Raw genomic sequence first — 26,764 nt, forward strand, 5'->3', positions numbered from 1 at the left:
GTACAAAACGCGAAGAGATTTTCGGAAGAAAATAAAGAACGCATTTTTAATCCCTTCGGACGCAACGATCATACATTGTACAAGATTACAGCCGAAATGATTCATGAAATCATTGAATTCCTGCTGGGCACCAACAGTGTAAAAATACCTCGCAAGTTACGGTAAAGAACGCATGTATGTTACTCTATTTGCGCTGGTGCTTAGAAAAACTTAACAAACGCATTTTATACAATCTGATTTTGTTCATTATCATTTTACACTGTATTTCACAAACGAAAAAAAATATTCTTTCAAAATGGTTCAACACAAGAGGAAGAGATAGGTGTAAAAAGAATCACGAAAATAATATAGGCCTATACTTCTCAAGAACATAATGTGCAAATATTAACTCATTTCAACCCCTAAGTACTTTTTCGTCTAATTCACAAATGATTTCCCTTTATTCTCTCAATAATAATGATCCATAGTTGTGTAATAACAACGCAAAGGATGTTCTTAACTTTCATTGATGGGTATAATAAGACATCGTGCTTATGTTTTTCTTTGTTTTTGATGCGTACGGTTATAACGAGATAATATCGCCGGTCCCACGGACCTCGTTATAACGGGGTTTCACTGTACGTACATCTACCTACAAAAAGGCAGACTTGCAGAAAACAACCATGAGATAGGCCGGTCGCACTGCAGCAGAGTAGCGCTAGCTATCTAGAGCTCGCATGTGCAGCCTAAATGCGGACTTGCGATAATTGCGCCTTTGGAAATAAGCAACCACGAGGTTGCGATATCGTCCGTCGAGTAAGCTAATCATACACACAAGTACACGTGCACATGCACATGAAGGACGCAATAGACACAATATCTGCGTGGAGTTTATTACGAAAACAGTTTTAATACGAGAAACCACAAATGTGACAAACTATTTTTCCTTTGTTGCTAAGAGAAATCAAATACCATTTTTAAAGAAATATCTTGAGAATGATTTTCCCTGACTTTCCAGAAGAAATAGATGGATTCCCTGACTTTCCCTGACTTTTTGCTTCTGGAAAAAGTATTTTTAAATTCCCCGACTTTCCAGAAATTCCCTGACGCGTACGAGCCCTGTATAATAAAAAGTTGGGGTTCATGTGCTCGTTATTGGGCTAGGAGCGCCCCAATGCGACATATATCATCGTAAGACCCCAAAATCTGGTAAGGAACCTATGCAGGGATGCCCTGACAGGGTGGGTTCATTAATCTCATGCTGTACATTCAAAACTCATGTCATTTCCACAAAACTTGACCGAATTGTCAAAGAAGGCTTACTAATTCCAGAAAAATAACAAAAAGTGGGTGTTCATGTGCTCGTTTTTGGGCTAGCAGCGCCCCCGTGCGATATATAGCATCGTAATACCCCAAAATCTGGTAAGGAACCTATGCAGGGATGCCCTGACGGGGTGGGTTCATTAATCTCATGCTGTACATTCAAAACTAGTGTCATTTTCACAAAACTTGACCAAATTGTCGAAGAAGGCTTACTAATTCCAGAAAAATAATAGAAGTGGGGGCTCAAGAGCTCTTTTTTGTGCTAGCAGTGCCCCCATGCGATATATATCATCGTAAGACCCCAAAATCTGGTCAGGGACCTATGCAAGGATGGCCTGACAGGGTGGGTTCATGAATCTCATGCTGTACATTCAAAACCCATGTCATTTTCATGAAACTTAATCAAATTGTAGAAGAAGGGTTACTTAATGTATAACAATAGTAAAAAAATGGGGGGGGGGGGGGTTCGTGTGCTCGCTTTTTTGCTATCAGCGCCTCCTTGCGAGAGAAATCATTGTACGACCCCCAAATCTGGTCAGGAACCAACGCAGGGATATCCTGATAGGACACATGAATCTCATGCGGTTCACTCAAAACTCCATGTTTTTTTTTCAAAAAAACAACAAAAAACAACAAAACACAAGGCAAGTGCCAAATTGTGTCTCGCCCATTCACATAGAAGAAAGTAATGTTTTTCTAACTCCTGGAAGTTCATTGACCCGCCTATGACCTTTGACCTTGTGATGACTTTCAACTCCCAAAAGGACATTCACCGTCCAAGTTTGGTCACAAACGGACATAGGGATGAAAATTTATGTGCCATAATCGAAACGCGCCATAAAAACATAACATTAAGCCCTAAAAGTTTGTTGACCCCTTTCAGTGACCTTTGACCCTGTGGTGACCTTCAAATCCCCAAGGGACATCTACCATCCAAGTGTGGTCACAAACGGACATATACATCAAAAGTTATGAGTCATAATCAAAACATGCTGTAAAAACTTAACATTGGGCCCTACAAGTTTGTTGACCCCTGTCTGTGACATTTGACCTTGTGGTGACCTTCAATTCTCCGAGGGACATCTACCATCCTAGTTAGGTCACAAACAGACAAATACATAAAAAGTTATGAGCCATAATCGAAATGCGCTGTAAAAACTTAACATTGGGCCCTAAAGTTCATTGACCTCTGCCTGTGACCTTTGACCTTGCGATGACCTTCATGTTTGGTAAAATGTGTAACTTCGTATAACCACTCTCCCCTCCAAGTTTCATTGAAATTGACCTTTGACCTTGATATGACCTTCATGTTTGGTAAAATGTGTAACTTTGTATAACCACTCTTCCCTCCAAGTTTCATTGAAATTGAAGTCCTCAGTAGAGAGTTATTCAAGTTTTTGTAGCGTTACGGATGGACGACAGACGCCGCACGCGATCCCTTAGTCTCCCCACACCTCCTGTGGGCTCGACAAAAATGAGTCACAATTGCAGTGATGGGTGGAAAAATATTCAGAAAGGAAGGTCCATGTGCGTTTTTGTTATTATTTCCCTTGCACAGCCATAATGATATTATGTGGACGCAAGCGTGGAAAACTCCACATTGACATGCTTGTTTGTTTGTTTTACCCACTTGCTGTAACCATGTGCAGAAAGTGATACTGGAGGAAGAATAATAAATATAAGGAAATGAGAGTTTTGGCATTAGTCTGACGGTCCTCTAAAGGAAAAACAAATCTTGATATAATAGCATTGATTGTAGATTGCATTTGTTGGTTGTTGCAGTGGTTGGTAAAGTGCGTGTTGTAAACTATGAAGATGTACCTTCAGTAACCCCCCCCCCAAAAAAAAAAAAAATGCTTGGATTCTCCTTTTGTTACACTAGATTTGGTAATCAAAAATTAATACCTGAATGGTGAAAGTGATAAATACATGTTTGGTAATACTTTCATGACCCTTTATTTTGTAACCAAAAATGAAAAAATATTTTGTATTAGTAATGACAAGTTTAGATCTAATTTAGACTTAGATTTAGGTTAACAGATGTATCCAGAATATTTTAGTTGTTAAACCTAAAGATGTAATGTGTGTCATATGTTTGTTGTTGTTGTTGTTATTTTTAACACCTAGTCTAGTAGACTAGTACTAGTCCTCGACTAGGGCCTATAGGCCTTGGTACCTTAGGACTCTATTTGGCCATGTTGATAAACAGATAATGAACTGCATGTCACAAAACAGATCTATGGATTGAAAATGGAAACAGCTCAGTTCCACTTCCAAGCTTCACGATTCTATCGATCAGTATTGTGCTACAATGACCATGTATATGCGGCTCGGACCGCCGAACTTTGCGTAATACATACAGATTGTAACGCGTACAGTCGGCAGGCAAGCTGAGCGAGGCTGCCCACCACAGCTGCAGTGGGGAACAGTTGGGTATCCGTAGGTACTACACTCTAGCTCGATCTACCAACTAGCGGCTGCTCAGCTCAGCTCATCACTCGTGCGTGCGTTTCTACGTTCTTTGTTACGTCACTAACCAACCTGTGCAGCTAGGATGCCCACATACATAACTGAGGAACATCCTTAAGTCTCCTTGATCCATTTGTTTCAACAAGTAATCGGAAAAGTAAGCAATCACTGTATCAGTGTTGTGCCCCTAGCAGGTAAGAATCATGATTGTAGTTGATCATTTATCACGTTTTTATAATTTTCATGACAATTAGTGTAACAAAAACAGATTTGTAGTTGTTTTTGTCAGTTCTACGTACATTGTATTTCTGCCCTTGTAGAAAGAGGAAACTTTTAGCTTCTTTTCATCGACAAGGTCTTTGTCAGTGCTCAGTGTCAAGTTAAAGGGAAGATAAACCCCAAGAGCAATGTGGATTGAGTGAAAGCAGCAACAATAGTAGAACACATCAGTGAAAGTTTGAAGAAAATCGGACAATCGATGCAAAAGTTATGAATTTTTAAAGTTTTGGTGTTGGAACCGCTGGATGAGGAGACTACTAGAGGTTATGACGTATGAGTGGACACCAATACCAAGAAAATATAAAGAAAATTCTACAAAAATCCATTTTTCATGAAAATTACAAATTCCATCAACTTGATATTGACATATGTTAAGGGTAGCAATTATTCCCTCTGGTTTCTGAAAGCGGTTGGTCCATTGCTCTTTCATAATTCTAGAAAAGTGAATTTTTGTTGAATTTCCTTTATATTTTCTTTGTATTGTTGTCTACTCATACGTCATATCCTCTAGTAGTCTCTTCATCCAGCCGTTCCAACATCAAAACTTTAAAAATTCATAACTTTTGCATCGATTGTCCGATTTTCCTCAAACTTTCACTGATGTGTTCTACTAATGTTGCTGCTTTCACTCAATCCACATTGCTCTTTGGGTTTACCTTCCCTTTAAATAAGAGAGGATGCTGTTTACAGATAGATGGCTTGAGCTGAGTTTTTCAGCAGTTGTGCACTTATCATATCAAGACCAGTGGCTTTGGTACTCTGTTATTTCTGTGACTAATCAAATACAAGATCCTCAGTCTGTAATTTCCATGAGCTTGAAATTAACACAATAATCAGGGTACACTGCTATATGTGAAACAGGTACAGTAGGACCTTAGGTTTGAGCAAACATTTGTATCAAATAGACTCATAGTAGCTGCTCAGATAAAATAATTGATCTGCAAGGTCTTTACAACAAATAGAAAAGACTTACCTGAGCTTCTCCATCTGGTAGAAAGAGATATGCCCCACTCTTTTGCTTATCTCTAGTTGTGCCGTACGTCATAAACTCAATCTCAACACCAGTCTTCTTTTTATCTGCTTTTGTTACCACAGACTGTCACAAAGGGGGAAAAAAAACCAATCTACAACAATTAGTATTATAAGTTTCAAGGCAGTAAAGCAAAGAAGTCAGCAGATAGAACGTGCACTCAGACAATATCTCACAAAGCTTTTTCAAAAGGTTTTGCAGAATTTTTTTCCAAAATAAAAATGAATCTACACATTCAATAGAGGATAAAGGTCTTCCCAGTAATTCAAAACATGGTAGTGAACCTCTTGCTCAAAATGCTATAGCTACTGATATAAATATGAATGAATTGCTAAGAAATGGGAGAATAGTACGATTGTAGACTTTCTCTTACATGTATTACCATATTCATCTGGGACAAGGCTGCACCTCCATTTACCACCAACTTTCATCCAAACTTTGGAAACAAAAAAAGAAAAAGAAAAAAAAAAAGCTGAAAAGCTGGATTTTATTCTGGTCTGAGCTTTCATCACTTGCCTGAATTTTGACAACAAATCTCTATCATAGTTCTGCCTCTTGGGAAGCTTCCTACAGCCCCTTTTACACTTTAACTGATCACATCACAGGTCATCATGGATTGTCGTTCTGGGATCATCTGTGCTGTTTTCGGCATGACCGCTTTGACACCGTGAAGTCATCTGGCATGATCCTTGACCTTTCGGTATGTCCATGGAAAAAATGAAGCTTGCTTGATTTTTCATCCTGGACACCACGGATAAAAATAATTTTAAACTCTTCCTTGTTGCCTCCATATTCACCCCAGAACACTCTGTGACGACATCAGGAGGTCCGTATTAGCATTGATCCAATCTGGGATTGAAATGCTGTATATTTTACCAATACAAACTCATAAAATTCTTGAAAATTGCTCACACTTTACTTTCACACTGTCCGTAAAGTGATTGCCTGAGAAGCCAAGCTTTTGACCCAAACACTTGCATCTCCTGGTATTTTGTTTTTGGTTTGTTGTGTTTTGTTTATGCTGTAATGTTGCTGCAAAATAAGAGTTTATGCAACTAAGAGTTTTATCTTCATGGTGTCGACAAGCAGAAGCATACCGTTATGTGCTGTAGATTTTCAGGTGTGCCTGCTACACGTAACCCTGAAGGCATATTGCCCGAGATGGATAAATTATCAAATGAACACCTACAAGCATGAGTCATTTGTCAACATTTTGGGGATATCCGTGTAGGACTGGGAACCCAGTTGCATTCGTGCTCTTCCTTAATGTCTATGTTAGCTTTGTATACATTTCCAGCGTGGTTCACATTGCTACCTTGCCTGTCAGTGTAGACTCTGTACTTGTCCATGTAGATGCCAAGTTAGGATTGTATTCACACTAGCATTGAGAGGAAAATCATGATGTTGCATGCCAAAACACCACGGATTATGATCCCTGGTGATCCATGAAGCAGTCCGTGAAAGTGTAAAAGGAGCTTCATTTTACACTTTGTGTGTGTGTGTGTGTGTGTGTTTAAGTGTGATTATCAATTGTAAATACAGTCAACTTCGGATACCTCGAAGTCGTCGGGACTGAAGAAAATGGTTCGAGGTACGCGTACGTACGTCGAATTTTCTTCGACTTATCCGACGTTTATCGATGTTCAACATGGTATCTGTTATAGTGCCTACCGATTGTTTGCATGCTTGTCAACTGGAATTGAATCGACTTTTATACGAATGAATTGAATGAAAATTGAAATCAAAATTTCAGAAATGAAGATTTTGGTGGCCCTATCGCGCCACCAAAAAAAAGTCGGATGTTTGCCTTTACTTTTGAAAATGAACAGCGGTAACAATCGGCTCCGTAAGATACTAAAATAAATGTCGGATGTTTGCTCATATACTTTTGGAAATGAAAAACGATAAGACTCAGCTTCGTATGGTGCTAAAACTAATGTCAGATATTTGATTTTGCATTCGGAAATGAATAAGGATAATATTCGGCTCCGGAAGATGCTGAAATAAATGTCGAATATTTGCTTTGACGTTCGGAAATGAAAAACAATATTCAACTCCAAACGATGGTTAGATAAGTGTCGGATGTTTCCTTATACTTTCGAAAGGAAATAGCAATAACATTCTGCTCCGGAAGATGCTAAAATAAATGTCAGATGATCGCTTTTATGTTCGGAAGTTGCAGTAATATTTTGCTCCATACGATGCTTAAATAACTGATGTTTGCTTTTAAATTTCAAAATGAATAACAGTAACATTCAGCTGCGTTCAATGGTATAATTAATGTTTGATGTTTGCTTTGACGTTCGGAACGAGTAACAATAACATTCAACTCCTTACGATGATAAAATAGATGCTGGATGTTTGTTTTTACGTTCGAAAATAAATGGCAATAACATCAGCTCCGGAAGATGCTAAAATACATCTCGAATGATTGCTTTTACGTTTGGCATGTTTGGGAGTGAATAGCATAACATTCTGCCCCATTATGATGCAAAAAAAATATTGGATATTTATATTGAATATATTAAAATAAACGTCTGATGTCAGCTTCGACGTTCAAAAATGAAAAACAGTAACATTCGGCTCCGTACGATGATAAAATAATTGTCAGATGATTCATTTCACTTTCGGAAAAGGACAGCAGTAAAATTCGGCTCCGTACAATGATGAAATAAATGTCGTATGTTTTAAATGATTAACGGTAATATTCGGCTCCGTAAGGTGCTAACAGACTTATAAATGTTGGATGATTGCTTTTACAATAAGAAATGAATAACGGTAAATTTCGGCTCTTTACAATGCTAAAACATATGTCGGATGCTAAAAATGTCGGCAAATGCTCCCACTTTTTCATTTCAAACGTAAGTTTTGACCTCCTAAATATATAGGCATCAACTTTTATAATAATCTATACGCCTATTTGCTAAATCTTAAAACACAGAATCTAGATGATTGGATTTTCTATTCATTTGTTTTAGACATGGGCATCTGTATCACTTTCATAATGCTTAATATTCATTTTTCTATATTTTGTAGGAGCGATTTAGTTTTTCTAATGTTTTTCTCCATTTTTTTTTTTTTGTGTCGCCAGATTTTAATATCAAGTAAATTCGACCACCAAAAAATAAAAAGCAGTGATACTGGTGGCCCGACAAAAGTTAGTGTGGAGCCCTGTCTATTCTATTCTTTATTATGCTCGGCCTGTACTTCCACATCATATTCCACAATATTTTCATAATAGCATTGCTGAAAAAAAAAAAAAAAATTAAGCTTGCGTTCTCGGGGAAGAATAAATGAAACATACTTCGTGAAAGGCAAAAAAAAAAAGTTTAAAAAGGCACTACGCAGGAGATTGATGTTTGGACAGTGGACCGTGATTAATGCCAAAGATATAACTGTCAACACCTTCGCAAGTGCACCACGACGGTTAAGAAATCTACGCGCACGGTATGACTATCATGATCAAGAATTAAAACAGTGGTTAAAGAAAAGAAGATGATGGGCAGAGCGTAGTGCTATCATAAGCACTCCATTGCTTGGCAAGGGTGCTACGTGCATACCGTGTACGTATGTTGGTAGGTGTTGGGATTTTTCTTGTCAGCTGTGTACCGGGTATTTCTTTGGGCGCGCGATTGTTCTGGTCGGGAATATTTACAGTCGAGTGTGAAAAGATTTGTGACATGTCTTCTTCGCCGTCCACACGCGCTTTATCGGAGATGCTGAGTGATGTTGCAATTTCGATTCGAGCTACATGCCGCGAAAAACAATAAGTTAATTAAGATCGGGACAGTAGATTTCACTTCGAGGTAACCGAACTTCGAGTTATTTTCTTCGAGCTACGCGAATTTTAATACACGGAAACTCCATGGGAACAATCAGGACTTTCATGCTGCCCCCGAGGTAAGTGATATTCGGCTTATCCGACGTCGAGGTATCCGAAGTTGACTGTATAAGAGGTATGAACTGAATGGTGGCTTGGTGGCAGGATTTGAGTTTAATGTGAAGAATGCTTGAGTTTGTGGCTGCAAAATGCAGATGTACATGTATCAAACTTGAGATTAAAATTCCATTTAAAAAGAGTGTGCATTTTGTGTTTTCATTCACACATATAGCTTGCTACAGTATACAATTGCCGAGTATTGCATGAGATGAGTTCTTGAATTGCAATGACAGCAACATTTATGCAAGTGACTCGTTTGCACTGCACTTTGAATGTAAGAACTGGTTCTATCACCCCCAAATTGGAATGGAAACAACAGCACGTAATCAGAAATGACAAAGAAATAAGTTGTCATATGATTGCATGATGGAGTGTTGTCTGTGAGATTTGATTGATTCATTGTATGATGTCGATTTGCTCACTGGTATATGGGTAATCACATAAAACAGGGACACACTGGTTAAATACCCCCTTCCATTAGTTTCATCATGTCATAGCCTACAAAGTACATGTACAAGCTCTACAGTAATTTTATTCTTGAATACTGTTATGTTGAGGTGTTTAAGTATCTTTCTTTTTGCTACTACAATGAACCGGACACATTTTCAAAAAAAAAAAAAAAGGTGCAAAACCTTGACGCTTTTGGGCAAAGTTGTGTGACATTTTTACTATAATACCAGTTTGACAGATTTACAGCTTAACTGGTGGATAAAAACATATTTTTATGGCTGAAAAATAATAGTGGACAAGCAAATTTTGAATACTATGAACAAAAGTTATGCATCAAAGGACGGATTTTTGTTTCTTTTTTTGCACAAGTGAATCTCAAGAATGATTAAAGTTCCTTGTGTAAGATTTAGTGTCCTGAAAATTGCTTACACAAGGAATCTTTAGCTTATGAGGGTAGAATCCATATTAAGTACCAATGTTGAAATATTTGTTGTTTTGGTGGAACTCACATAGTTTTAAAGATTGTGAGAGAAACTTGGGTGAAAAAACAACAAACATGAAAATTATGACCCACTGTAATTATCAGAGATGGCTTTGGTATCCCATGAAATATTACGCTGGGGCACATTGATACCTCATTTTTTTGTGTCTTATTACAATAACAATTGCACCTCATTCGCATACTTTACAATGTAGCTATGGTTTCTTTGAAAAAGGTATGAAAAACTGACCACTGTCAGCATTAATTTGAGAAGCAAAACAAAACTGCGGAATGAATATTTGCTCTCCCGCTTACATGAGGAACCTTGGTGAATCTTTTTTCCTGGTCTAAAATTGGGGTTGTGTGATTCTTTGAATAATGTAGTTGATTTTTTATTTCTAACTGACCACTTATATTGAAACAAATGTGAAGTTAGTGTAAAATAGGTATTGAGATGCCAAAATGGAAGGTTCTTTATGTAAGTGGGATACCATGGTGTCCCCATTGCACAAGGAACCATGTTTTTCCAAGGAGGTTCAAGAGAATGGAGTCACAACTGTCGTATTTCCTTTGAAGTCATGTTCGATGCCGCCACTCGTGTATTTGAAGCATGTGGCAAACTGGATCTGCCGCGCAGATAGGAAGACAATTGACTCATGTCTCATTACATAATCATCAGCCACTTTCTACGGAAGATATGTCTTTGTGATGGTAATTACTTTCTGCCATCCCTACTTATAAAAGATAGATGATATATAATAGTAAAGACACAGGGATGCGCGAAAAGAAATTGCACAAAAAATCATGAAGTGAAAATGAAAATTACTTGACTGGCCATGCCCGGACACTAATCTGATATATCTATTAATAAAGAATTATACTTGAAGATTATTCCATATCAGCTTTATTTGTCGGAATCAAGTGGAAAAGTGATAAAACTGGATTTCCTGGATACAGTTTTAAACACTTTCACATGATACAGCTCTGATTTACACTTTTGCACATATTTCTGGAAGGGATTGACCTTTGTTTAATGTGCTTTATCATTGAGTGAGATTCCGTTTCATTTAATAGATAAACAAGCAAAATATAGCCAACATTAAGTTAACGTTCAAAATGAATCTTCAGATTGCTAAGCAAGACCGCGGCATCAAACCCCGTCATCAAAGGCGCAGATGCACCAGTGGAATTCTTTTGTACATCAATAGAAAAGTGACAACTGTTTGAATAATTACAGCCAGTTGGAACTCCATCTCTTGAACCTCCTTGGTTTTTCCCCCATACACTGCTATTTTGTATGCTGACTTTTGAAGGGACTAACAAAATATATACATACATATATATATATACATATATATATATATATATATGAAGAGTTTGTTCGCAAAAACCGAGAAGTCCATATTTGCCAAATGGAGATATTTGCGATTAAAGGTCAAGAAAAATAAAGAGAATAATAAGAAAAGTTTTGCTTCTTTTGACCATAACTTCAAAAATGTACCTTCATATGTAGTGATCAATATATCATTTAAAAGGTATTATTTTGTACTTTATGACAGAGACCGTACTTCAAAATCTTAAAAAATGGACTTATCGGTTTTTGCGAACAAACTCTTCATATATATATATGGGTGAGAATTTTGAACGATGTACAATTGCCAATTTTCGCACCTTATGACACTCTTTCCCTTAGAACACGCCAGGATGATCTAAGAAACCAGATTCTTTCATGTCATCTCAAAGCCTGGTAAATTACCTTTCAGGAAATATATGGTTTGGTTGACTTTTGACTGATATTTTGCAGTTGACAAGGACTTAAAGCATAACTAGAAATGTCGCTATGGCGACTGGTATGCCTCCGCCATAATGCATGATTTTCCTAATAGGTCTATAGTAGGCCCTACATGTGGACAATGTATAATTACATTTTCACAAAATTGGCAAAATATTAAAATGACATGTTTGTCACAAATGTATTGAATGTTTACCTTCCTTGACCTATGTTTAATTGGATGAATAGGAGAGCATGTATTTGGGGATTTAAGAACTTTAACTTGACTTTGACCCTTTCATAAGTTTATGCACTGAGTAATTTTCAAGGTATGGAAAAAAAAAGAGCAATTTCTGTATTGAACAGTAAATTGTTATCATTTTCATCTGGCCTTTGATTTATAAGAGAATCACTGTCAGGCAGAACATACATAAATATGTACTAAGTTTCAAGATAACTTGAGCCACTTCCGAGATATGGAGAAAGAAGTAAGTTCAGTACTTTCACTTGATCTTTGACCTTTTGACCTTTGACCTTCTTGGCAAAAAAAAAATCCCAGAGAATCTCTATTGGGTTATACATGCATACATCAAGTTAAAAAAAATAATCCTGCTGGCATTGCATAAATATAAGGAAAATAGTAAAATTTTGAATTATTGCCCTTGACCTTTGACCCCTGACCCCATGAACCCTAAATTCCCTAGATAACCACTGCCAGTCAGAACATGCATATATACTATGTTCCATGAAGATACCTTGAACAATTTCCAAGATACAGAGAAAAAAGTAAAATTTTAACATTTTACTTGATCTTTTGACCTTTTGACCTCATGACCCCAAACTTTCACCAGAGAATCTTAATTGGGTAACACATGTATACACTAAGTTTCAAGAAAATATCTTCGGGCATTGCATAGATATGGGGGAAATAGTGAAATTTTAAGCATTTGACCTTGACCTATTGACCTTTGACCTTGAGTATGTGCACCCAAAAGTTGACAGGCACAACTTCACCCCCTAATACACATACATGCCAAGTTTCATTAGGATACCTCAAAAGGTTTTGGTAGTTACCCTGTCCACAAAATTCATTACGGACGGACGGACGGACGGACGGACAGACGGAAGGACGGACGGACGGACAGACAGACAACCCGAAAACATAATGCCTCCGCCACCACTTCGTGGTGGAGGCATAAAAATAGGGTGAAAACGCTATTTCACAATAATTTTTGTTTTTCAAACCAATGATGTGCCTTTTTTATGGTACGTGGCATCTAATATCTGACCATGTTCTGGATCTGACATATCATGGGTATGTACCACAAAATTATAAGAACTATATGAGCACGTATAAAATTATAGAGAACAATTGAAATATCAAAGCCCTAAACAGACGAACGTCCGTGATGCTTTTATTTCTATCGCTGCTGCAAATTCTGCTTTGTTGTCCCAACTGTAATGTATACGAAAATTTGGTGTCCCACCTAATGAACATATCCTGCAAAAATTGTACGTCTGCTGGCTGAACATGGGACATAATATTCTTTTATGCAAAATTATACTCAGTTTTCGTCACGGACGTGCTACCGCTATTTACTAATAAAGATCGTAGCCCATTAAACGTTATTGGCAATATTGTTCTGAGTCGTAATCAACTAAGATCTACCCACACGATAATATGTTTGTTTTGAGTTTCTGTCCATCCCTTGTCAAATGCAACCGAAATTACATTTTTAGACGAATCTCCGAGAAAAAAAGAACGTCCGTGATGATTAAAACGGTATCGAGTGGGACACCATCTTGCTTTGATGGCGAAGGTACATTTTACTTTTGGCTCTCTAGCCGAGGAGCTGTATGTCATGTTTGGAGCGGACTGAGGCTCCTCCGCAGTTTTTGGACCATGCAATTCACCGAAAACCAGGCAGATAATTAATATTTTCTCTGAAAATTCACCTCCTAATCCCCCTCTGAGCAATATATATGTTGAGAGGATGTCAAATTTCTTATAATTTGCATTGACAATACCTTTTCATATTTTTGAAAGAGTTAGGAAGGCTACGTACTCTCTGTCGATTAGTTACCCGTCCTGGAACATGACCCTTGTAGTACAACGAACGTCCATGACAATTCCAGCGAACGTCAGTGACGTATGCAATCCGACCGATAGGGATAACTTGTCCCGAAAGTGTCCTGTATTCTTTAAAAGTTTTAGCTCCAATAGCGACAAAGAAAGTTTTACAAAGTAAACAATGAGTTTAGAGCAGTAGTTTCAGAATTTGTAAGGCGGTATGTGATCATGATGAACAAACAGTTGAAAATTTACTCACAATTTTACGCTTGTTTTCCCTCTAATTATACAAAAACAGCTTAACACTGAAAACCAAGATATAGGAAAATGGAATTTTGCATAATCTGTAATTTCTGTGTATCTAAATACTTTTCTAATGAGGTTTTGGAGACAATTTGCACTGTTACAGGTTCTGAAAGTTTCGCTCACGGACGTTCGGTTCGAGAAAGGAAATGTCTGATAATTACAAATATATCACTGTACATTAAGTTAATGTTACTTGAAAATATTACCAAATCACCGAGTCGCTCATACCCAAAAGTGAATAACGTTCAGCACTCAATTTACCTGTAATAACAAAAGGAAAACGTTTTGGTCACGGATGTTCGTTGGTAGCATAAGTCCATGGATTACATAGTAGGAGATAGAGGAACAGTGCCACTTTTTAGTGACAGATGCTCCAAGTGTTTATCTTTTGAGTATGGTAGCTACCATCTCAAACAGAACACATCCAGTTTTGATCTCCATCACGGACGTTCGCTGTAATTGTCATGATATTTTATGCCTTAACACATTCTTATTTTTCTCTTCACGACGATTTTTCTCCCATTCCCTAAGTAGTCTGAACATGCTGCGACCAAACAGAAAAAAAACCCCAAAACAAAACAAATCCAAAAAGTGCTACGCAGTCACATTCAGGATATATTGAAACAAAAAGGATGAAATGACGGAAGAAGTCTGTAATGGGCATGTGTTAAGAAGAAACGGAAAAGTTTCAAAAGGACGTGGAAGCAGTTGAATGAAAATGAAACAGAGAAGGGATCGAGCTCCAACACACAGAGAAAAGAATTGCCAGTGCACTCCCGTTATACCGAATTCCTCTGGAGAAGTTTTTTGTTGTTGTTTATTTTTTTATTCATTGAAATGTCGTCACAAGCGAACAAAAATAATGCAGTATACAATTATTGTCTGATGAAAACACACAAATCCTACGCTTATCATGACATGGTGTTTTTTTTATACTCATCAATGAAAAGCAATGTTGATTTGTAATTCTGTCCCAGATTTTTTTTTTTCATTTTACATTTAAGAGACAGAGAGATTGTCAAGTTGTTTGTGCTTTTGTGCTTACTTTGAAAACACATGTTAATAAAAGTAATGATTTAGAATAGGTTTAAGGTTGCACTTTGATACATTCGTGCTTTCAAAGATTCGTTACTCTGAATGTCTAAAGGTTTGTTATTCCGAAAATGAAAAAAAAAATGTTCGTAGTTAATTCAGGAGGTTTCTTATTAAAAATGTTCTTATTCCGAAAGTTTGTTAATCCGAAAATTAGACATTAAGGTTCAATATTTTTAGGTCCGTTCTTCTAAATGTGGAATGGGCCTGATATTCGTTTAGGTGAAAACGATTATCATGAGGTTTTGAAATCTGGAGGATTTGGTTGTTAATTTGTTTCTCCACATTTGGACAACCAAACCTGATTTTTCATGTTCCAATTAACAAACCTTTCGATTGACCTTTGGAGGTTCCTATCATTTACCGAATAAAAAAGCTTCATGATTATACGAACTCTATCAATTTTCGGATTGACAAACTGTATGAATAACGAGCCTACAAAATTTTTGTTTTAAGAAACCATATTGTACAATATCGAAGTCACAAACATCCATCCAAGTTATATGGACTTATTGTGTCTTGTTATGACGAAACTTCGGAGTATCGAACCTGATATAATTTCTGACTAATATAATAACACAAATTCTCCTCGGTAACAGTGTGTAACACAAGGAGCAAACGCAGAGGGATTTCTTTCTAACGTATTCGTTTGCACTCCCCAGCTAAACTTTGTATTTCGATAACGGAGCACATTTCTTTTGTTTTTCTATGTCAATTCTATGTCATATTTAGCTGTGACCATGTTCGTTATAAGCAAATTTTGCATTGTACACTTTAGATAACAAATTTAGGACCTTAATCTTTACTTCATGATAACAAAATTTTGATGAATATATTCGTTCTCAAGGATGGCCTCCGTCACTGAGATTACATGTACGTTTGTACGTTCATTTACGAGAGATGGAAAAATTGTTTTTTTAAAAAAAATTCCTCAGCATGAGAAGATAAACAAGCTTTTATAACTGAGAATTGGTAATATCATTCAGGATTTTGCAGAGGAGTTTGTTCTCGACATGAAATCACTGTTTTTTGTGAATAGAATGCGTTTCCAACTCAAGAGAGCTGCATTGTTCAATATCTTGTTTGTTCCAAACATCCGTGAGCTATAATGCAAACCTCCGTGATGAAAACTATGCTATGTTTGTTGGGTTATAAAGACTGCCTAGATCAGATACATTTTAGAAAGGTATGTTATTATTTGGGAGTAAGGATTAAAGTATGGGATAGTGAAATAAGAGGTCAAAATATTGAATTTGTGTAAAATGCGCGTAAAGTGGAGAAAGAGTTAAGCGGAAGAGCAATATTTCAACAGAAATGACGAATTTTGTTAAATCATTAGTTGTCTACCATTACGTACAGGTTAAGAGTACAAGCTTAATATTCTGCCAACACACACACATGTCCCTTAAGATATTTCTTTACGATTTTGAAATGAATCAGATCGTTGCAAACTATGTCAAATGGTGTTCAAATGTATGTGCAGTACTATTCCTCACGGATGTTCGCTGCTCTGGACATGGTAAACTTCTGCGGTGAATAAAAACTTGTTCCTCTGGGAAAATCCTAGTATAATTGGGTTCATATCAAAGCTTGAGTTATACTCTTTCAGGTAAGATAAATTTTGCGTTGTTTTTGCTCAATTATACATCGTTCAAAATTCTGACCCATATATATATAGGTGAGAGAAAGGATGAGACGACAGATGTAGCTTGAATCCTCACATTTTGATTTTTATTCTCAAGCTTTCAGGCCCTGCCCTTTATCAAGAGTTGTAATGTACGATTCACATTTGGGCTGGTTGCAAGCTGGCAATCAGTTGGCAACTGGCTGCGGGAAACATTTAGTGATGATGGGTGGAGGTAGGCGTGCTGAAGTTATATACACACCTAACTTCAGCATGCCTACCTCCACCCATCATCACTAAATGTTTTCGCATTTTTTTTTTGTTTTTTTTTTTTTTTTTTAGATACTGTACAACATGCAAGTTGAATTTCAGATTATTACACAGGTTTTTTGCTGGGTTGGAATGACCATGATTTGGGTGTGCTGGCATGCTGCACCACAAGTTTACAACTTTTTGTCTGTGATAGCACTGCCTTATCCCCGATGAATATGGTAACACTGATGACAAAAAAGGACTGTCCATTCATCCCAACATGTAACCAATCACACTGCTCTGAAAAGGTCACATGTATTAAAGCTAAGAATGCCACAAAGAAAAGATTTGGCAGAACAATATAAAATTTGATAAACTACTGAAAAACTTAACAACTATCTGTATAAACTTCAATATCAAACATTCTAAGCTTTGTGATTCTATGAAGCATAGTATGTGGCATTCTGAATTGACCTGTTGTTATTTACGACATATAATCTTCTGCACAATTGTCTACACACTTGTCTACACTCACATTAAAAGCAGATCTCTAGAACACATGTTTATCTGGTAAATGTGTAGCTGGATTCCTTCCCTTTTCTGAGGTAGGGTTTGGGCATATTATATTGCATTTAAAGGCTTGGAGTCAAGAGAATTCAAAAGGGCCAAAATCGGAATTGAGTTTTGGTGTACTTTGTGCTAATGTGTCACCTATGAATAATGCACAGTCATGGCATTTCTTTCAACCACTATCACATTATTTTCTTTTACAATGAGAAGAAAAGTAGTGTAGATCAGAAAAATTAAACCCTCATGAATTTCAAATTGATTGTACATAAGAATTGATCTTAGACCATCTCTTTTTCACATATACCAAATTCATTTTGGCTACGTGCTTCTAGTTTGCATTTAAAATGTTTGTTCACCTGATGCATGGTATCTTAATATTCTTACCTATGTGACTGTGATTCTTAGTCCATGTACAAGGTCATTGCCAGATTCTCTTAACGGTGAAGGACAATTATTATATTATGCAGATATCCATGTAAAATGGATGAATGGAACAAAATCATTGCAAGTGTATGTGGAAAGAAAAAAGGAATTGTGGTAAATTGCATACACTTTGTAGGAGATCTCAAAAATAGCCAAGTTAGTTTCCAGATTTAAAAAAAAAAATATATATATATATAAAATGCATTACACATACACAATATAGATTTTATACAATGTGAAACTTGTCAGCACACTAGATTTGAAGCCTCACCTGGAGCATGCCAGATGTACTAAACATGGCCTGCAGAGCTGCATTTTCAATCATTAGATCTGCGGGATTGCCCGACGTGATGTGGAACTTGAATGGACCCCTAGTAAAATAAATGTTTAAATAAGTAGAGTTTTTGGTCATGTCAGCAGATGCCTCCTATGAAATAGATTTGAAACTGTCTTTTGCAAACAAATTCCAAGACAAAGAAGTTCTGTAAACTGAAGACATAAGTAGGGACATACCTATCAAAGCATGGAGAGGCAAATTTTCTGATTGGTAATTCATGAAAGACAAGAGACCCGGGGGTCTTGCGCTCACCTGAGTATCACAAGTTCACCTTCCATGCATTCTTGCAGACTCTTACCTAAGAACATTGGAAACCTGGGGCAGGGGCAGCTTCGAGCGCTGGGGGCATGGTGTCCATTTGCATATTCCATCGCACTGGTAAAAATACCTGGCAAATACATTGTACTTTATAGAAGGTTGGACTATGCAGTAGGGGGAAAAAAAAGACTTAAAGCTCTACCACTTCTGATTCTAGAGAAGAATATTATGGAATATTCCTTATTTTAGAAGGTTTTGGTCCTCTGGGGCCCACCAAGAATGCATGGTGCCCATTCAAACACTCTGAGATCCCATCCCCCCTAGGAATGCTACTTGCCAAGTTTGATGAAAGTCCATTAATGTTGTTTTCAGCAGGAAGATGAAAATGTGCATTTGGATCCCTCCCCCTCCCCCCCCCCCCCCCCCCCCCCCCCCCCCCCATCCAAGGTGGACGGATGGATCCTGGATCTGCAGTGAACAAACTTTGAACTAAATTCATCAATGTACAAACTCATGGTATTAACTTTGCTTTATCACTTCTGGTTCTAGAGAAGAATTTTAAATATTCCTTAATGTGTGTGTGTGTGTGTGTGGGGGGGGGGGGGGGGGGATTGGGCCCCCTAAGAGCCCCAAGGGGAGCATGGCGTCCAGTTGAACAAATTGAGATATTCACCCCCTGGCATGCTACCTGCCAAGTTTGGTGGACATTCATCGAGGGGTTTTCAAGAAGAATATGAACATGTACAATTTAAGTCCCGATTTGGAACCATCCCACCACACTCCCCTAGATCCCAAGGGGGGGTGGGGAACTCTTGAGTCTACCATGAACAAACTTGAAACAAACAGTCATCAATACACTGACTCACTGTATTAACTTAGCTCAATCACTACTGGTTCTAGAGAAAATCTTTAAAGATTCCTCACTGGGGGTGGATTGGGCCCCCTGGGCGCCCCCCTCCCCCAGGTGGAGCATGGTGCCCATTTGAAGGAATTAAGATTTGATCCCCCTAAGGATGCTACCTGCTAAGTTTGGTGAAAATTCATCATGGGGTTTTCAAGAAGAAAATGAAAATGTCCAATTTAGGTTCCTATTAGGACCCCTCCCCAGGATGCCATGGGGGCACCCCTGATTCCACCATGAACAAACTTGAAACTGCAGTCATCAATGTACTAACTTAAAGTTATTAACTTACAGTAGCTCTATCACTTCTGGTTCTAGAGAAGATTTTTTTAAGATTCCTTAATTTTGGGAGGTTTGGGCCCCCCTGGGGGCCCCCGGTGGGACAGGTGCCCATTTGAAGGAGTTGAGATCCTGTCCCCCTAGAGATGCTAGCTGCCAAGTTTCATCGGTCATGGGGTTCTCTCCCCTCCCCTGGGTCCCAAGGGGGGCAGCACCCCTGATACCGCCATGAACAAAATTTGAAACTACTATCATCAATGTACTAACTCATAGTATTAACTTAGCTCTATCACTTCTGGTTCTAGAGAAGAAGATTTTTAAAGATTCCTTAATTTTGGGGGGTTTGGGCCCTCCCTGTCCCCCACGTGGGGCATGGTACCCATTTGAACAAATTGAGATCCTATCCCCCTAGGGATGCTACCTGTCAAGTTTGGTGAAAATCGGTACTATTCGGTCATGGGGTTCTCAAAGATGAAAATGTAAAAAGTTTACGACGACGGACGATGGACGAAGAGCGAGCGTTCACTTGAGCTTCGGCTCAGGTGAGCTAAAAATTAAAAATAAATAAAAGGAACATTATCACATTGCCAAGACAGAGCTGTTCGATGGGAACACAAAACTCTACAGGTGTTTTGTGAAAGTGTTCCTTTCCCAGTTCATTTCTCTGATGCATCTAAAAAGGAATGTATAGCTCTACCACAGCCAATCCCTTTACTGAACTGCACAGAAGTTTTACTGATCACCATATATGTTACTAGAGTCCCATTTGTCATGGTAAAGTTTAACTGCCCTCTGAGAGCCACCAGTAGATGCCTCTGGGCAACACTAAAGGTAAATTCTCGCTGGGCCCCATTAGAATCTTGGTCACCGATGTAATGCTTTACTACTCACTGTGCGTTATCAGACTCTCGCTGGCCATTGTAAAGTTTGGCTGATGAAAGATGATGGTGCTCTGACAATCTGGAGCCAGTGTCTTGTAACAGATATTTGCTGACTGTTAGGGGACCAATTTCTACAACAAATAAAAGCTGAGGTGAAGATGAGAGGAGAAAACAGTTCATTAAATCAAGATATTAGTAAGGTACTTGCCTACAAGTACCAAGCAGGTAATATTTGTGTTAACACGTAAACAAGATCAACCTGTCTGTACATTTGTGAACACAAATACTGTCAAAACGATTGTAAGAAAGTTTACTAGCAGCAATTCATCTTGATACCTTGGAATCTGCAAATTACATGTAACTGCCAAGTCTGGTAAAAATCTGAATATGCATTTTCAAAAAGCAAGTGAAAGTGTGAACATTGGGTCCCAGTTTGGCCACCACCTGCCCATCACCCTCATCTGCCATGAACAAGCTGATACTACAGTTTTTTTTCAATTCAATTCAATGTGGTTTATTGTGCAAATATAAAAAAATTAAAATAACAATCCAGCAGCTCGAAGGCCGATATGGTTGTTTTACATCAGACTCATAAAAATGAAATTAAAATGACACTGATAGTATAAGCATACGTCAAAAAAAAAGAAGAAGATATTATACACATCAGACCTGAGCATCAAAAAATGGGATAGGTGAGAGTATCGCACAACAGGTAAGGAGATATGTTCGTGTATAGAGAATAACAAAGATGGCAAGATGGAGAAGAGCGGGCAAGGAAGTCATTCAAGTTGAAAGACAAATCCACACTTCGAATTTAATGCAAAAAGTGCGAAGAAAGTGGAGCATGTTGAAAACACGTCTGCAGCTGCTGAACAGTGCCAGTCACTAATTAATTTACTTATAGCAATAATTGAGCTTATCACTTCAGGGCCCCATTTCATAAAAAGTTGATATGATAACAACTCTTGCTGGAATGGCAATTGTCATTCCAGCAAGAGTTGACATCCTTACATCTTTTATGAAATGGGGCCCAAGTTTGAGAAAAGCTTTGTAAAAATATATATATATATATATTGACAGCAAATCTTGCACATATAGACGTGGCTGGTGTTGGGTAGCACCCCTTTAATCATCAAGCTTTCGGGCGAAGTGCCCTTCTTCAGGATTGTGTTGGTGCTGAGTGTGGTCTTGTAATGTTGTTTGTATTATATATATATTTGTTGTTGTTGTTGTTGGGGGGGGGGGGGGCTTTGTCTCCAGCCCACGTTGCCAAGATACATACATGCATTTTCAAGAAGATGAAATGCAACATTTGGGTCCCAAGGCAATCTGTCATGAACAAACTTGAAACTAAAGTCACAACTGGTAATAAACTTACAGCACTAACTTTGCTTAATCACTTCCGGTTCTGGTGAACAAGATTTTAACTAGAAATGTCGCTACAGCGACTGGTTATACCCCCGCCAAACAACATTTCATAAGCTTTGGTCAAAACAACATTTCATAAGCTTTGGTCAAAAAACTGAGGAAGTAGTTAAATCCGCAAGATCTTTCCTTGATCTTCTGCCATTAATATGCCTTTACCATGGCAACGTACTTACGGGTACTGTCGAAAAATGCGTCTTGCACATCTACAACCAAAGGCACACATCTGTACCAAGTTTCATGGAAATTGGGCAAAAACTGAGGAAGTAGTTTGCAACACAACATTTTCCATCATTTTGGCTCATAATATGTGAGCTGTTACCATGGCAACATACTTTTTGTCACTGTCAAGAAATGTGTCATGCTGACCTATATCCTAAGACAAACATTCAATATGAATTCCATGAGAATTGGAAGAACACTGATGAAGCAGTTTTGCCATGAAGCATTTTGCCCTATATTTTACCAATAACATGCCGTTACCATGGCAACGCACTTTTTTGCCACTGCGGAAATATGTGTCTTGCACATTAACATATTCAGATGAACATCTGTACCTAATTTCATAAAAATTGATCAAAAACTGTGGGAGGAGTTCGCGACGCAAGATTTGTACCCATTTTTGCCCATAATATGCCGTTACCATGGCAACGTACTTTTGGGTACTGTCAAAAAATACGTCTTGCACATCTACAACCCAAGGCACACATCTGTGCCAAGTTTTATGGGAATCGGTTGAAAACTGAGGAAGTAGTTCGCGACGCAAGATTTGCAACGGACCGACCGCCCGACCGACCGCCTGACTGCCCGACCGACCACCCGACCGCCCGACCGTCCGCTGATTCCTATATACCCCCTTCAAACTTCGTTTGGCGGGGGTATAAAAATTCCTTAACCTGGGGGCTTCGAGCCCCTTTGGGCTCACGGGAGCCTTTGACTCAGGTGAGCTAATTACAACTACACTGAATTTCAAACTCTCTGTCTTTAATGCATATGACTGACATTGCCATGAAGGTTGGCCATTTTCAAATCTCTTAAAACAGTACAAACCATAATTCAGGTATGGTTCTTTGGAAGTAGATCCATTAAGATAATTTTTAGCAAACTTTGGTTTCTGTACATTCATAAATTGGCTGGAAATGCATGCATACATTTCTTACTAAGGGCTGATAAATTGATAGATTGATGCAACACATTTTCAAAGATGTAACAATTTATATCTTTGCAATTCATTGTTATGTGCTGTCCTCTCACCTCATATCTCCCCTGGCTGCTTGTCTCCGCAGCTTCCCATACGAGGTTTGCCTGGCTCTGGATTACATTACCATCAGAGTCTTTAACCTGCACAAAAGGTGTTGACACATGGAGCCGAACCAGTTCCTTCCGATGTTGACCAAGGGAGTTGAAGAACACGACCACACTGGGAAAACATGACAAAAGCATACATGCAACTTCTTGAGAGAATGCTCTTTAAAACAAGTTCCACAAGAGAAAGTTTCTAGTCACAGACATGGCAGTCTCAACATGATATGCCATCTCCCTCTTTGCCAAACGCAACTCTTAATGTACAAGTGTACTAAAGCACTTTGCTTGTAACATACTATGACTTTCGGACCTTTTGCATCAGAGTAAAACATGTGTGGAAAAAAGGACAATCATAATTCTGTTTTTTTTTGGGTCATTTTGTTCACAGAAAGCACTCTTAAAATATATGTTGCCATGAATTGAGATGTATCCCCAGGGTGGTTAAATCATTATGGTTGTGAGTATATCTTTATGAACTTGCATTAAAAAAAAGCAAAACACAAAACAAACCAAAAAAAAGAACGCTCACCTGAGTATCGCAAGTTCACTTTCCATGCATTCTAGCAGGCTTTTACTTGAGAACATTGGAAACTTGCGGTGGAGGTAGCTTTGAGAGCTGGGGAAACGGTGTCCATCTGCATATACCATCACACTGGTAAAAATACCTGCCAAGTACACTGTACTTTATAGAGTGTTGGACTATGCAGTTTGGAAAAAAAAAAGACTAAAAGCCCTATCACTTTTCATTCTAGCGAAGAATATTATTGAATATTCCTTAATTTAGGAGGTTTGAACCCCATGGGCCCCAAGAAAAGCATGGTGCCCATTCAAACACTTAGAGATCCTATCCCCCTAGGAATGCTACTTGCCAATTTTGGTTAAAATCCAGTGTTGTTTTCAGCAAAAAGATGAAAATTTAGGTCTGAATTTGGATCCACTTGAAACTACATTCATCAATGTACAAACTCAAAGTAACTTTGCTTTGTCACTTCTGGTTCTAGAGAAGAATTGTAAATATTCTTTATATGGGGGGGGGGGGGGGAATTAGGTCTCCTGGGGTCCCCCAAGGAGAGCATGTTGCCCTGTTGAACAAATTGAGATTTTAACCCCATGGCATGCTACCTGTCAAGTTTGGCGAATATTCATCAATATTTGAACCATTATGAATATGTACAATTTACATCACCATTTGGACCCATCCCATCCCACTTCCTTGGGTCCCAGGGGGGGGGGGGGGGGGGCAGCCTTCGGCTCAGGTGAGCTAACAAAAATAGAAATGTTGTGATGGCGTCTTGTATCCCTTCGCCTTATTGCATTATTACCTATGTAAGCCAGTTTTGCTGGGCAATTGTAGTTGGTATTTTGATCGGGCGGGAAACCACCAGGGGTCCAGAGGGCAATATTAGTGGGTATTATTCTTCTTCCGGGTTTCACCATTAACTTTACACGTAATCACTCCGGTCCATCACCAAGAAAAAATACGCACTTCATATGCCGGATGCAGTCAACAATACAAGCACGCTTACACGCTCATACTTTTGTCAATCATTTTTGTAAACAACATCAATCGATCGGTTTCGCGTACGTATTGATACATGTAGTGTACACACGATGACTGACTGTGACTATGCAGCTTATTTGTCTTTCACAGAAAATGGTTGCCATTTCTGTGCTAAATTCAAGAATTTGTGTGGACCACATCTTTTGACGTTCAAGGTGTTGTATCAAACAAATAGTGTGGTCTTTCATACTTGTGTAATGGAACAAGATTTTGCACTTGGTGAAAGATGAGGCGCACTTCGTAGGAGTGTAGGACATACGTTGGTGATGATTTTACAGGTAGGGCCTAGGCCTAAGTCAGTGTGTGTACATACAGCAGGCCTTGGCCTATTTGCCTAATTCACCTGGGGGATAGGTAATAACTGTGATATTGACTGTCCTTTCTGAAACCATATTGCCCTCGTCTTCGACTCTAGCAATATTCTATCAGTTTGGGCAATATTTTCTGCTATCTCCCTCAAGGCCAGTCAATATTATATAATTATTCTCCCAATAGGTCTACAGTACATATTGCTAATGTGCGATAACATCTTGACAGGACTGCAAAATAATAATTATCTGGTAGTTGTTATAGTCCAATTTTCATGGTAAAATTTTGAGCCATGGAAATATGGAAAATACTAGGTGAAATTTTAGCATTTTCACTTGACACCATGGGCCAAAACTTTCCCTACACAATCACAGTGTGGTAATACATGTGCAAAATTCTATACAAAGTTTACTAGCCCTGCAAAGAGTATACATTCAATTATTTCCACGGAATGGAGAAATAGTGTCATTCCACCACTGACCCTTGATCTCATGACCCAAAACTTCAAAGAGAATCAATGTCAGTCAATACATGTATATGTACAAAATTTTATGAAGATACCTTGAGCCATTTCCAAGATATGGAGGAAAAAAAATTGAATTTTATGATTTTTACTTGACCTTTGACCTTATGTCATAAACTTTCCCAAGAGAATTTTAATCTGGCAATAAATGTATACACTAAGTTTCAAGAAAATACATTCTAGCACTGCAGAGATATAACAGGAAATAGTGACATTCTAAAATTTGATCTAGACCAATGATCTTTGACCTTGAGCATGTTGTACCCAAGAAATGATAGGCTGAGCTTCATCATATCATTTACACATTATGCCAAGTTTCATTTGAATACCTCAAACAGCTCTTCAGTCACGTTGTCCTTAAAATGAAATGTAAATGGACGGATGGACAACCTGGAAGCATAATATGTGTATATTGTAACTCCGGTACCACTTCTTGGTGGAAGCATATTTGAAAAAACAGCAACGAGTAAAAAAATAATCTGACCAGTACAGTGTATCTAAGGCAACAAACTATGACCTTTGACCCTATAAAATTTAGAAAACTGAGGGCAGCATCACCAAAACCAACAAGAGTTCAGATATGACCATCATTCACCAAAATACAAAATTTTCATTTTGGATGCCATCTTGGATTCTGAAGAATGCTCCACTGGACGAGGAGCTTTATCAATGTAATTCTACACAATTTTCTGGACCTATCATGAAAAATGTAGCTTTTTCCCTCAAAATGCGAAACTTTGGCCAATTATGAGCTAATGCTCTTGGAATAATTACCAAATAGTGTCATGACAACTTTAGACAACAAAGAATATTTGATACTGTAAAATGTATGAGTGATACAATCATTGTAGCAGTATGGATTTAATCAAAGAAATGAGTGCACAGATATTTGTCACAAGAGTCCTGTTAGTTATTTTTTTTCAAA

At 38.1% G+C, this 26,764-nt stretch overlaps 1 protein-coding gene across 2 annotated transcripts in view; it reads right to left on the reverse strand.

Annotated features, from left to right (window-relative positions):
• LOC139740100 (alpha-mannosidase 2x-like) overlaps window positions 1-26,764 on the reverse strand; it is a 236,935-nt gene that overhangs the window by 114,119 nt on the left and 96,052 nt on the right. For both annotated transcript variants that reach the window (XM_071650686.1, XM_071650685.1), the window contains exons 13-16: window positions 23,396-23,561; window positions 20,727-20,863; window positions 18,332-18,431; window positions 5,024-5,146 (exon numbers count right to left, since the gene is read on the reverse strand). In XM_071650686.1, the coding sequence (XP_071506787.1) occupies window positions 5,024-5,146; window positions 18,332-18,431; window positions 20,727-20,863; window positions 23,396-23,561 (526 nt within the window). The remainder of the gene's footprint in view (window positions 1-5,023; window positions 5,147-18,331; window positions 18,432-20,726; window positions 20,864-23,395; window positions 23,562-26,764) is intronic.

The sequence above is a fragment of the Diadema antillarum genome, unplaced genomic scaffold, assembly GCF_040938485.1.
Source record: "Diadema antillarum isolate AM-2024a unplaced genomic scaffold, OU_Dant_1.0 seq00000835_RagTag, whole genome shotgun sequence".
Lineage (NCBI taxonomy): Eukaryota > Metazoa > Echinodermata > Echinoidea > Diadematoida > Diadematidae > Diadema > Diadema antillarum.